The sequence below is a fragment of the Syngnathus typhle genome, linkage group LG4 (assembly GCF_033458585.1).
Source record: "Syngnathus typhle isolate RoL2023-S1 ecotype Sweden linkage group LG4, RoL_Styp_1.0, whole genome shotgun sequence".
Classification (NCBI taxonomy): Eukaryota; Metazoa; Chordata; class Actinopteri; order Syngnathiformes; family Syngnathidae; genus Syngnathus; species Syngnathus typhle.
The window spans coordinates 15,986,092-16,001,129 of NC_083741.1; the positions used below are offsets into that span (position 1 = coordinate 15,986,092).

Below are 15,038 nucleotides of genomic sequence, written 5' to 3' on the forward strand. Positions count from 1 at the left end.
CTGCGTGAAAAGTTTTTGGTCACTTTCACGTTCTGCAGGAGCTAAAACTTTTCACGCAGGTGCACTTAACGAGGGAGTCACACGGACACTCCATCAGGTACACCATTTTCAAGTGTACCTGATAACAGGCCACTTTATTAGGGAAATATCATGGTCAAAGGTCATTTAAGCTTTGACCATGGGGTAAAAGAAAAATAAATAAATGATAAGTAAATATAGGGTTGTATTAACAATAAAAACACATACAAGCTATTCTCACAGCTGGGATCGAACCAAGTTCTCACCGAGCAAGAGCCCGCATCACTAACCAGTCGGCCATTTGTACCTGGCAGCCTGTGGTTGTCTGCACTGTTTTGTACTAGTGATGTGCATACAAGTTTTCAATGAATCTTTAGTTCACTCAAAATATTTGTTCAAAAGATTCATTCACCAAATTGTTTGTTACACTTTCTTATTTATTTGTTCTTTTTTATTTTTACCTCGTGTAGTGTACCTATTGTAGTGTCCATGAAGTGTACCTAATCACAGGCCACTTCATTAGGGACAAAGCTTAAGTGAAAGTGAAAAGTGCCACACCCGCCATTTTCAGGTGTACCTAATAACTTTATGCATTTTTTGTACGTGTCAAGAATGTGTATTTGATTATGTGCTCAGGTACTAACGCTTGTCAAACGTCAGAATTCCTGTGCGGCTTGGCGGCCCGGTACCAAGTGACCCACGGACCGGTCTGCGGTTTGGTGGTTGGGGACCACTGGGTTAAAGAACAAGTTGTACACTCTAGAATTTGAGTGGACAGATCACAACACATCACACAAGAGTTCAGCAATTCTTGTCAAGCGCCACTTATGCCCAGTACCAAACAAAAACTGTTTTTTAATAATAAAAAAGCTATGTTTGAAAATATTTTCTTTTTGCACCCCTTAGGTCGTTTTTTTAATATTTTTTTATTTAAAACTTTCTATCAGAAGTCCACACAAATGCTTTATATTCATCCCTTGAGCAGTTGGTAGTATGTTTGAGTAACCAGCAATCCAATATGTCGCTGCGTGTTCCATTCTACTCTCCTGCTCTTTTTGCTCTCAGCTGTTTTTGTGCTCTTGAGTGCAGAAAATGGTAAACAAGAGAGTACATTTCCAAAGAGAGGCGCAAAGAACCCTGCAAGCGGAGAAATACATTTCAGAACTAGAATCTTCTGCTTGTGATGAGGTGCCAGAGGCATCCCCCAGGTTTGGACTCTTTTCATGGAAGACACACACACACGGCAAACACACACTGGATGCTAATGCAACCAAGCTGTTGTTCTTGTCTTCTTCAAACTGTGACAATAAGTCGATAGGACGTTTGTGAGCTTCTGACATCCTGCGACGTGTGTGTGCACAATGATGGTCACTGCTAAGGTGACACAATGACTGCATTGTGCTCTCTATTTTCTTCAGCGACGTGCATCAGCTGTCTGGAGCTCAGCCCGGGAAACACTTAACTACTGCAGTCATGCAAAGATGTCGACATGTGCTCGATAAACGGGATGTTTATCTTCTCTTTCAATACGTTCATCTTTTTCTATGACCGTTGCCATTCGATTAAGGTCGGGGCTGTGCAGAGGGTGGAACCAACCACATAAGGGGTGGTGCTTAAAAACCTTTGTATTGCCAGATTAAAGTTTGTCCACTGAAGCTCTTTGTCGAAATACGCCACTTTAACTAGGCTTGTGCACTTTGGGCTGCTGTTGTCAGGAATTATTGTGTGACACACTGTCACTAGGCTCCAGGCTGCAAGGTTATCATTGCTGTCTTAACGACACCCACACTCATGCGGGGCTGAGTCACAAGGTGATCAACTTGGAGGCCACCATGGGCCGAAGAGACAGCTTGAATCACAATGTCAGTTGGAGGTCATCCAATAGGTGTTTGATGGGGTTGAGGTCAGGGTTCTCAAGTTCAAGCAGGCCTGTGGTTGTAAAACATTGAATGGGCCCAAAATGTTTTGATACAATGTAAGAATCAAGTCCAACACCACTTCAAGCATACAGAGCTATATTTTTGGTTTCAACCACAGGCAAGAGAAGGCAATTACTCAGGTTCGTTTTAAAAGGTATAGTTGGGGACACGTTCTTACTGAATTTTTACATGAAAGGTTGTATATCTGCTGGCCTAAACGCTTTGAGAGTAAAAAAAAATAATAAAATAGATGCCCAGAGCTACTGATTTCTTGGCCTCAATGTGCACATCCAGAAAGATGCAATTTCTCTAAATGGTGCAGAAGGTGTGCAAGGTAAACCATTCCAGGAAAGTTTTTTTTTTCCACAAGTCCTTTGTAAGCTCACGAACCTTACTTGTGAATTGGAGGCAACGTGCCTTTCTAAGAGTTTGATTTCTCTTTAGAGAAGAAGGGTAGAGGGTAAATCATTAAAATCTAAACTATTGCTGTGAAAGTTATTTTCCCTTGTAAATATAAAAACTGTCCAAGCGGACTATTATTGATGATAAATACGAGGATATAGCGCATGATTCAATCTCTACAAATTTGTAATGTCGGGTGTTGTGATGTAGGTTTTTTTTTTTATTATTATGAACCCTTCTTGAATTCAATTTAATAATAATCCATCTTGGGAGAGTGACAACCTGTCAAATACACTGAAATGGTTGCTCATCTGCATTCTGGATATGCAACTGGCAAGGCAGTCCTTGGAATTCAAATGGGCTGGTTAAGATTTAAAAATGGGTGCATATTACTCAGGATCCACTCATCATTAGAAATTAATGCCATGAAACAAGGAAGAACCCTAAAAGCAGCAAAAAGAAGTTTGCTGTCACTATTAGAAGTTGTAGAAATAACAGACTTTTGTATTATATTTTGAATTTGAACAGCAAAATTATGGTTATATACACGAATAGGACAGTCTCAGTCTAAAATTTCAAACATTTGAAATGGATACAATCTACATCAAATATTTGTTATTTATAAATTATTGGAGTTGAAGTGGAATGTCTACACTATAATCACATTAGATTCTCTCCTCCATTGTGGTGGTCTATAAAGGCACATTCAAAATGACAATGTCACTGTCCAAAACACTTCTTGGCCTGAGTGAATGTATCCGAGACAAATGCAGTAGAGTGAGTTGAATTTCCTTTCCCTTTGAGGGATTTATAATGAGAGTAATTACAAAAAAATCAATAACAATAGCTACACATTTTAGCTCATTTTTTGGGCTGCTGGTGGAAATGTAATTCATCAAATTAGAGAGAAAAAATACAAGTACAATGTGCCACTTCAAATAACATCTTGTCACAGTGCGGCTCTGTGCGGCGCGTGTGCGTGCAGAGACAAAGACGTGACTGGATTAAAACTCATGGTCGTCTGCTACGAGCATGATGCGCGAGAGGAGACAGGACGAGCAGATAACTGCATGCTGTGACTCTGACGGATCTCGGGATTGCGGCCTCCAGTTGACATGGTGGATGTGAAATGGCAGCTGAGGGTCAAGGGAGGGCGCCAGCTGATGAGATTACATACAAGGTGAGCACGACTGTCGCTTTCTGACTTATGCATTTCCTCTACTAAAGATGGCAGGTTTAACACTTTTGATGGGGACATTTTCATTAAGTGGTTAATTCACTTATAGAGGGACAACATAGTCTCACAAGAATATACGATTCTTGGGATAACAGGTCTTGGTGCAGTGGGGCATCTGCAGTAAAACGCTCCTGATGCAACAATATTATTGAATTCAATGCAATACAGCAGGAGTTTTCAATTGGATTTGTCCAAGGGACAAAAGAACCAAGAAGCAACTCGGCGACCACTGCTTTGGCGAAATATTATTTGAGTTTGAAAGGATATAGACCGATACAGGCTATTCATTTGCATCTGTATGTGTATTTTGGGAATCTCTGCTACAATTGATATAATATGGATGGGTAAACAATTCACCAAATTGCCGAGAAAATAAATCAAGTCCAAATAATGAATTGATTTTCTTTAAAAAAAAATTACAAATATTTTACTTTTCCAATTTCACTGACCACCTGCAATACTAGAGGGTCGCGGACCACTCGATGACAATCACTACAATACAGAAGTCAACAAAATTTGGTTATTACTTAAGTAATAAATAAGACTCCAAAGCAGCACAAAAATTTGGCAACAGGGGCCGCACCAGAAATTCCAGACTGTTTTCTATAAGCTATCTGTTTACAAGATTTACATATAGAAAGCTATCACAAGGAAATTGAAGGAAGTGGAATACAACCCTAGCCAACACACATTAAGGTAGCTTATTAGTGTTTTAAGTACTGATTTCACATGCTCAATGTACGTTAAGTGCTTTGCATAAAATGTGGCTGCCTTGATGGTCAAGTGCTGTGATGACTTCAGAGAAACACAATATAAGCACTGGACATTTTCGCTGGCCGCAACATTATTTGCATAAAAAGACGAGACTACAGTCTCCTCACTGGGTGATGTGTGCAGGTGATCTCGAGGTTTAGTCATGTGATGCGACAGAATGAGCGCAAAGTCAAGCCGACGACTTGAGAATGTTCCGGTATGACTGCATGAGAGCGCTCACATGTCCCTTCCTCTGACTCTTTAATTGGGCCCGAAGAGACACTTCAGAGGAAGTCAGAGCTTTGCCAGTCCTTTGGCAGCAGTATACACACTGGTGCCTTGACTTACGAGTTTAATTGGCTTTGTGACTAAATAGTTTTTCCATTTTGAAATTAATAAACATGCCATTCACCTCTTCTGCCCCCCCCCCAGAAAATAATATCATTGAAGAAGAGCTTTTGCCACTATTTACATGTAATATTTGTCATTTCTCGCAGATAAAAAATAAATGCCTGTGAGTGTTTTTTATGCTGTCTGCAAGTGTTGCTCCTGCTTGTGCTCAATTAGACGTTGTTTAAAGCTTTATAACTAAATCAATATGGACACTACTTACTACTAAGTCATGCTACTAATTCAGATGAGTCCATTTCCAAAATGGAGTAGTAGAGGTTGGGCAAGGCCAATGAAGGTTGAAGGAAAGCGGACAATGGGGGATAATAAGGTGAGGAAAGCCTGCTAAGCTTTCAGTTAAAGCTGACCGAGACCTTGAGCATTGGAATAAAGCGTAAATGCTCGGTAGTCTGAGGTCTCTGAAAGCGGCAAGGCACAATCAAATACAAGCTTGCAGCAGGACATTCAGAAGGATTTGGGCATAAAAAAAAGACATACATATATCATGCTGTAAATTGAATAAGACACTAAATTGGCAGCGTCAGAGCATGCTCACTTGTGTGTCACATCACAACGATCACGTGTTCAACAGAGATGCCTCACAGCTGCTGTAAAATGAAATCTCTATCGGTCCCCGCCAACAGAATGATGGATCAGCTCTGTAAGCAGACCACACGTTTCTACAGCTGGTTTTGTGGCGCCAGTGGTCACCCCACTGCCGTGTTTTTAATTAGGTCAAAAATGGGGGAGATGAGATCTCCATTCTCATTTCACGATGACATTGCATGATAGGCTGGTTCACAGCACACTGCTGCAACCTTGACCCCAGAAATATGCTGAACAGTGGCACTGTATCAATATCTGGGACGTTATGTAATTTGAGACTATAACAAGTGAGAATATGAAAGAAATTTGTTTTTTCCTACTCATACTGTGCAGTAATCAATCAAATTAGTCAATATAGTTACTATGAAACGGAACACTAATTTAGAGAACAAAGAGTTCCCTGCGGTGTGCATACTATTTATGATAATTACATGGAAATTTCAAACAAAGCCCTAGTTTTGTTTTAGATCAACAGCAGAGGCAAGCAGCATGAAGAAGCATGCAGTTAGCAAGTCTGCTTCACACTCCAAGGTTGTGACTTTCAATTTATCAGTACTTGTGAGAACAAGTTATTTAAAGACTCTAAATAGCCTATTTTAGATTTGAATTTGAGTGGAAGTGGTTGTCTTTAGGTGACCATGCAGTGACCAGTGGACCTTGCCTCTTGCACAAAGTCAGGCAGTACTGGAAACCAGGATAAGTGTTAGAAAATGGATAGATGGATCAATATCAGATTTGAGAACTGCCGTTTTTCACCAATAACATTGTTAACATCTACACAGCGGATATTAAAAGGTGACATAAACTGCAAAATCAATAGATGACACATTGGGCTCTATTTTCATGCCCAGTGCAAGTCTGGCACATCTAAATCTAGCACGTTTACACACACCACCATCAAATCTTCTTTTGCCTGCCTCACCCTTACATACCATAAATATCACTAAAATAGATGCCACTGTGCTACTATACTGTTCAACATATATTATCGTCTAGAATCAAGTCCGTCATGAATATACTTACTGTGGAACGCGTGCCCACAAATCCCTTATGTGATGCAGCTTCTCAGACACTACTAATGAAAACCAAACTCGATCTTTAATGAACAAAAGACAAAATGTCAATATTAAAATGTTAGAAAAGGGTACCATTTGATGTATAAGAGCTCAAGCGAGCAATAGCAGTGCAGCAGGTTTATTTTAAAGCCCAAAGGCAGACATACTCTAAAGCGGTGTCCTCACAGGAGTGGCCCATATGGTAGGTTTCTTTCTGAATAATAACTAGGCCAGATCATTACAGGCCAGTATGGCAACGTTTGACGGATGAAGGTATCAGATGCTAATCACAGATGCCATTTGAATAATAATAATAAAAAAAAAAAAAAGGTTGATAATAGACTTTCCTTTTAGGTGAGTTTATTTGCTACCCAAACTGACATGGCATGACAGATTACTTCATATAACAATGTAGGAAAGAGCCAAATAGAGCAGGTATAAAAAAAATAATAATAATATATATATATATATATATATATATATTTATTTTTTTAAACTATAAAATAATTGGACTTCTATTCCGACTGGCACATTAGAGAATTGGTGGTGGTGGTGTTGGGGCTGGCTGGTCATTGTTAAATAAGTTCCAATAATTATTTTGTATAATTTTATTTAATAAAAAAAAAATCTGGAACTCAATATGAGGACATGTGCACTAATTATACAAACACCTACCAAACTACTTTAACTAATGGAGTATTTTTCCGTATACGGGGGTGCACATGGTAGTTAACCACCACCGTTTTTATTTTTATTTTATTCTCTCACTGGTCTAATATGAACATGAGCACCTCTATGTCCACTCCACACTCTATTGGGTGACATCAATGTCTCTTTATACCGCAAAGAAATAAGGGACTGACTTGCAATATCATCCCTGAGACAAAGGCTGGTAACATTAAAAGGTATCACCATCTAATGCTCCGCTTCACTTCCAGTGCCCTACTCATAAATGCTAAAAGCATTTTGATGCAAAAATAATCTGGTAAAAATAAGCAACTGCATCAGAATGCACATGCAAACCTTTCCCAAATCAGGCTTTATATGTCATATTATTCAAAACACACACAAGCGCACTCACTCACTCACTCACTCACTCACTCACTCACTCACTCACTCACTCACTCACTCACTCACTCACTCACAAAACAAGAGCGTATTCCAGACAAAAACTGCAGTGGTAAATGAATACTTATAAACACAACGTTTCCAGGGAGGAGACCATAATGTCCCCTCCCTGCACAAAGTCATGGGAGTGGTGATCTCAGACAGATATCACACCCACACAATGAAATGATGTAACAGCATGGATGAGGGGAAGCAAAGTGTGTTATATGCTACACTGCAGCGTGCAGAATTGATTTGTTTGTCAATGTGAAAAGAGGCAAGTCTCCAGAGATGGGGCAGGAGCCCATTAGGATAAGCCCAGGATGAACTGGTCCTTTGGGAGCCAGACGGGTCATTTGAACACCGACGTGGCAACCACAGAGCACTAAAGCAAAGGCATGAATCAAACTAATGCTACAAGAATGCACATGTGTAGAGCTGAGGGTAGGTTGAAATATTTTCCATTCGATTGTACTTGTGGGAAACAAAGCCAAGATCCCCTCCACTGAGGAAGCATGTTGTTTGCCATTGCCTCTACAAAAGTAACCTAATGATGGAAAAAAATTGTTAGCTAAAATATGGAAAGCATGAAATCTGTGTATGGGAATATTTAATTCAACTTGTTAATCAGCCAGTCAACAAAGAATAGTTATGCAAGTATGTCAGCAGGGTACACACTGGACTGGTCACAAGTCAAACACATGGCACATCTTGTAATGAAGTTTCTCAAAGATGTGCAAATTACCTCCAAATACGAGACATACTGAAAAGTATTCGAATGTGCTCGACTTTTCGGAAAGCTTGATTACTCATCCATCAATAACACTTGAACAAGTATGGAATTCTCTCTTTAATGCTCTCAGGGTTTGTGACGCTTGACTGGTACTGATGTAGCAAATGGGTTTCTCCACTCATTGCCTTCACACGATTTCTACAAACCAGGAATAATGGGACTTTAAATAAAAAAAAAAAAAATTGCTATTTAAACTGCAAATAAGCCTCCTCAGTCAACATTTAGGGACTGAGTCAGGACATCTCACATGGGGTCATCTCATGGCTTCTCGAGGGTACGTGTTGGTTTTAATGTCATAAAATCCCATGAAACTTTGAAGCGCAGAATAAATCAAGACGGAAATTAATATTGCAATATCATGAATATTTCCTTTTCCCTTTTAGTTTAAAGCCACAGTATGAAATATTTGGGTGGCAATAATATGGCCTGTCAGGGAGTATCATCTCTGTCATCCGAATGGTGACCTTAAACACATGCTGACCCCGGTAACCCCATCCAAAAAAAAACAAAAGGACACAAAACAATCCCATTTTCCTGTTTTTACATGACAATGTGATAATTATTTGTTAGTTGTGAGAATCGCCCAAAACAGGTCAGGTTGGAAAACAACAAAGCCCCATTCATTGTAACCTCTAATTAAAATGTTGCGAGCAGGCTACATTCAATGTAAAGTAGGTTACAATGGAGCAACTACAATTGTTTGTGAGGCAGCACCTCACAAAAAATTGTCTGTCAGTCGCATGCACGAGCACTTAAATGCACAGAGCAATGCTGGCAAGAATTTTAAGATATTGCTCACAACACACAAGAACAAATATTCCCTTGATCGCACTGAACTATACTGGGGCTAATACCGAGCAGATGGTCCGCTGTACTAATTAGAAGGCATGTTTGCCTTTTTCGTCACGTGTGGGTTCTAGAAGCGATACGAGCCTTTAACGCAGACGAACTAGCCCTTTTAAACTTCATTAGGATATGACAAAAAACCTCTCGGGGATCATTTCCAGCACCAATAAATGTTTAATTGGTTGACAGCAGTGTTTTCAATTTGGAGCTAAATCTAAACGCTGACGTTTTGAACAGCGTGCCGCTGTTTTTAACGCGTTTACATATTGACTTAGCAATGAGGCTCTTGTTGCATCTACGGAAGCAAACATTGATCTGGACCTGGCACATTCATCTCAAGCTTATACCCAAGTTAATTAAGCGCTGTCCGTTAAATCACCACAGCGAGATGAAATTAGAGGAGCAGGGTCGGCCTCATGCTCACCCTTGTGAGTCACAGTTGTTTGTGTAAGTGACTTCCAGGAATTTGTTTTTGTTGTTTTGAGTCACAGTTGTTTGTGACTTCCAGGAATTTATTTTAACAGGGTGGCACCTTTAGAAGGCCTCATGCTGGTAGAGCGAGAGAAAAAAGGAAAGTAGTAAAAAGGAAGGTTATGCGCAGTTTCTCAGTCAACCTCTACTTTTAGTGTTAACCAGTCATTAGGGATAGGGCATTGCAGATAGGTAACAGCATCTCACATCATAGCATCACTAATATTTCTATATATATGTGCAAGTGTTTACATTTTCAAATGATCACTTACACGACATAAGAAACTATTTTTGGACCAGGCACACTGGATACTCGTGGTCCTTGGGGGCTAATACAAAAAAAGAGCACTACACTTTGTGTATTTAAAACACACACATTGTTATTTTGACAAATTATTGATACATCTAATGCAGTGTTAATGTTAACAAAAATAGCTTTCTTTTTGCTGCTGTTTCTTGAAAAGTGTTGGTTTTTGGAGATGTAAGGATTCTGTTCGATGGCAGTTGAAATATGACTTCACTTACACAAAGGTTTTCTCGTTTTTTTTCTTTTCACTGTGGCCCTATATACTTTTCGGTGAATCTAAATAACAGAGACTTGAAATAGTAGTCAACTCGTCGATTTTTTTTTTTTTCAAACTCATTACACCACAATGTTGTTTAGAGCATGACGAGGGCTAGTCACTTATCACGTTTTTGGCTTGATAAGGAAGCAGTGCTGCTTGCAGCCACTAATGTGTGTGCTAAATGAAATCAGTCTGTCACTGTCATTGATTTCAATTGACTTTTCTTTCTGAATGTGCAACTTTGGTAAATGAGGGAGAAGCAGGGAAGGGAAAAAGCCAGGCTCCAGCAAGATTCTCAACAGCTTTCCCGACCGCACTATCAAAGTGGAAGGAAAGTGTGTAATTGTTCCACCGCACACAAAGAGATTTTGTGATTATTGGTAAACACTGTAAATGCCCACCACGCAGAACTCGCTGCTGTGGTGCCACTTGGCCAAGTTGTGCAAAAATTATGTGGCTGTCCCAGCGGCAAGCACACCAAGCAGGGGGGATTGTTTTTCCTGGCTGGAAAAAACATCACATTGCAGTGGGCAAGATGGCTCCCCAAAGATGGAGAAAAAGGATACATTTGGTTGCTTAACTCAATACAAGGCAATATTAATAAGAATGCCATGTTGAGTGGGGGCACATACAACATATTACTGTAAAGATGATTTTGGGCTTGACTTTAGGGTAAGAGGCAGGGTTCACCTCGGATTGATCACCTGTCAGTCAAAGTCCTGACACATAATGCATTCTAAGATTTATATTTATGGTTTAGAACAGAAATGTAAAAGCTGGCATAGGGAAAAAAAATTACAGCAAAGCACTACTCCTCAATGCAATCTAACATAGTTTAATGGCTGCAAGATGCTACTAGATGGTGACAAAATGAAGCTTCTAAAACTCACTTCAACATGGTTCAATAGCACCAAGTTGCCAAAAGATGGTAACAGAACACCACTTTTGTCTAAATGAAGTTCCTCAACTTACTTTAATAAAAAAATATCAGCATCACAATGCCACAAGATTGGGCAAAGGTCCCTCATGCCAAATACAGAATTTCCCAATGTATGTGTGTGTGTGGGGGGGGGGGGGGGGGTGTATTGGCTACTGTCAACACAAGAAACAGTGCTGTCTAATGAACATCTTTCTAATGCTGGGTGACAGTATTGCAGGGTGTGTGCAGCTGTGATGTGGTGGTAGTGATGGTAGTCATCGCTGCTGAGGCACCACTTCTCTGGTCTCAGCCTCCTTCTCAACACTCAGCACATCCAGGAGTATTAAACATGTGCCCTTGCAGCACTCACTTGTATGCAGTCGTCTTGTTTGGGTTGGGTCAAGTGTAACGTGTTGGGTCAAAGTCGTATTAGAATGAAAACAATATGCAATTTAATCAGTGAGCAAGCATGGTTTTTACAGGCAACCTTGATCCCAGAGATAAACCTACTCTTGGCAACATTATGTGTGTCATTAGTGCTGACCCAGATGCTCTGAAACACATGCGACAGCACTGCTTTGCCTTCCCAGAATAACTCCCTTCAGCTTTTGATTGACAAAGATCATAGTTAATGTCAGGGAAATGTAAACACTAAAAATATATATTTTTTTAAGAGGTTGACAGGAAAGACAAATAGGCTGAGGAAATATATAAATATTTGTGTAAATGAGTAAGACAAAAGAGCAGCATCAATTCTCAGTGGTTTCTTTGCAGTGGAAGGACAATATCAGCACTAATGCATCATGAAGTTCATTTGCCAACCACCAATAAATCCCATGGATCAAGACCAAGGAATGACCAAAAAATGGTACAGTCGTGTTTTTGCTTGTAAGGATAATTCCAGTGATGCCTTGCAATAATATTAGTTTGTTGACTTGTATGCACAAACTTAAGATACAAGCGCAGTATGGTGGCAGGGAACTCAATTCAACTCCACACTAAGCTGTAGCTTGGCAAATGTTGAACAATTCATCAAAAAAGAGGGGCTCAAACTGTTTAATGTTAAAGTTTACTGCTAGAATAATAGTTTCTAATATTCATGAGCATATATTATTTATCCTCTACAAAATATAACCGACAGAATCTCACTGAATGTCTTACAGTAAAATAATTAAAATAATAAATACATAATAGTTAAGTAAAATAATTACTATTCTTGAAGGTGGACACGCCTGAAGGAGTAGCAAAAAAAATCGATTGGACCACGTTAAATCACAAAGTACCTCTACTTAATCTTTACACTATGTTTAATTATGCTATTACTCCATATTTTTAAAAAGTACAGTGCGGCATTCAAGCATTACATTTTTTCTCATCAAAAAACACAAACACTTTTTTTTTCTAGCGGGGTAACTCATGGAACAGATTAACGACATTTCCATTTATACCAACGTGAAACGATTATTTCTGAGATACGAATGTGGCCAAGAAATGAGTTAATAAAGACATCACTCTATGTGCACTGCAATTGATTGGCAACCAATCCAGACTACACCGCTTCTCGCCCAAAGTCAGGTAAGACACCAGCTCACTCGTGACCCCAATGAGGACACACAGTATAGAAAACAGATTCATTTGTTCAGTTGTAATTTGTCATCAATTTTGTATGGATGACTTAATATAAACTGAGAGATGATCTATCTTTTGCTAAATAATGGCCACTACCCAAATATTAGAAACACCTCTCCATAGTTTTCATCTACAACCAACCACAATAATAAACTACAAATATTGTTGACTGCTGCACTCCATTACACAGAGTGGTTTCTAATATTTTGGTCGGAGACTACTCCCAGCTGCTCAGTATGATGGTGCGGTTCTACAATAAAAAATATCAAATGTACAGGATTCTCCAATGTTGGATATTATTAGGCATCCTTAAAGAAGTGACACATTTTAGAAACAATGGACATGGAGCATGTTGTATTTCAGCTACTCAGGTGAGCCCTGGTTCATCCACTATTTCCTGCAGCCTGCAGCAAATAGTGTGCACAACAATGCCGTGTGAAACAACACTCATTCACAGTGGAGGGAGATAGGAGGAGACGCATGGTGATGATGCATCCATCTGCATATTTTGTGTGTGTGTGCGCGCGTGCACGTGTCTTACCCTCTGCAGCCAAAGAGCACCGGAGCAGGAGTAAAAACATCCCCGCAGACAGCGCACACTTTGCAGGCATTCCTAGCGCTCCACTCCGCCACCTGCTCCTTCTTCTCGCACGCCTTCCCTCTTCCCCTCTTCTGCATCCTCCTCCTCTTCCTCCAGCATCCCTCGCCGAAGCAGGGTCCGCTGCCAGGGTTGTCCCTGGCGCACGCTTCCTCAGACCGGCAGCCATATCCGGTAGATGAGTTGCTGAAGTTTTGCGCGTAAATAATGCATTGGATCAGGCTTCTGCGGGCTTGCGATCCGGTCTTGTGGCCAGGGTTGCAGGAAGGAGAGAGCACTGTGCAGGGTGCAAGGGCTTCGGGGTGCTTGACGCTGCGGTGAAGACAGATGAAGAAATGAGCCCTACCGGTCCACCTCCGCTCAGTCCACCCATCATCATCATCATGAACATCATCATCGTCGGCGTGTGGTGCATGGCGCGCACACACTGCCACAAGGTTCGAATTGTGGCTGCAGCTCCTGATGTCCACTGCAAACATATTTAGCTAGATGATTGAATATTTTTAAAACATTAATAGTAAGCGCAGACTAGGGGGGGAAAAAAGGTTAAGCAGCGTCTTTAAATTCTCTGATTAACATATATTGGCCGTTGTGCCAGTTTTTATCCACACGGGGTCAGCAAAGCGCCAGGCAACAAGCAGGACGCTCGTGAGACTGCAGCATTTTGCCCAAACCTGTCATCAGGTGTGCTCCATTCATCCATTATCTGAACTTCTTCATTCTCCCGAGGGTTGCAGATGTGCTGGAGCGTATCCCAGCTGACTACGGCGGTAGGCATAAGTGGGTACACTTTGATAATGTCAGGTTCATTTTAGGCCAATTCCTAAGCACTGTGCTATGAAAGTGAGCAAAATTAACCAATTTCATTGAACTGGTCCAAAAATAAATATGGAGGATTACTCAATTGTTCTGCCTGTCACGCACTACACAATGCTGGCATATAGATAGACGTACAAAGATATACTTAACCCACCCAAACATATTAGATTTTTTTCAACATTAAATTAAAATGTTCCTGTTTTCATGGAGTATTGTTTTGGTGTTATCAGGTGGAAACTTGGCGCTGCAATAAGTTGTGGCGATTCATTTAAACAAAAGTACTTATTTGACGCCAAATCATAGCAACTGCTGGACAGTGTAGTTTTTCAAGGCATCAATTACTCATTTCCACTATATATACACAGAAGATGTGTAAATCTATATAGTCTACTTACACGCCCAATTTAATCTTGCTGCTGCTGTCAATTTAAAACTACCAAGACCCACAGCACTGTAATAGGGCAACAAAATAGTCCTACATGACCTTTGACCTAAGTTGCAACAGGCAGCATTGAGAAGAGCCAATCTTATTTAAAGGTGGATGTTTCCCACCTTTTACTGTTGTCGATGACCAAATATTTCATGTCACATCAGAAAATGGTGTAACCACACATTTCATGATCTGAAACCAAGTCCTTTTATTTAAAGCATAGTTGCTTTCCAGATAAGAATTGCAAATGATAAGTCCCTGGCAGGAAATGCCATGGACTAAAATTAGCCCATGGGAATTTTTGGATCAGAGGTTTTAGAACTGTGAAGTTATCAGTGTGACTATTGTGAAGAGGCACGGTCGTAAGTTTTATCAGTGACCCAAATGTGTTTCACGAATATCGCTTCAATTGTTCATGTTTGCAAATCACATTCCTTCTGGATCACGACAGAAAGTATTTGGTATGTTATTTGAATAAGA

At 40.2% G+C, this 15,038-nt stretch overlaps 1 protein-coding gene across 1 annotated transcript in view; it reads right to left on the bottom strand.

The window, feature by feature from the left end:
- Nucleotides 1-13,478, bottom strand: part of kiaa1549lb (KIAA1549-like b) — a 36,810-nt gene extending 23,332 nt beyond the window's left edge. The window contains exon 1 of the mRNA XM_061277093.1: nucleotides 13,253-13,478. Within this exon, the coding sequence (XP_061133077.1) occupies nucleotides 13,253-13,478 (226 nt within the window). The remainder of the gene's footprint in view (nucleotides 1-13,252) is intronic.
- Nucleotides 13,479-15,038: the final 1,560 nt, after the last annotated feature.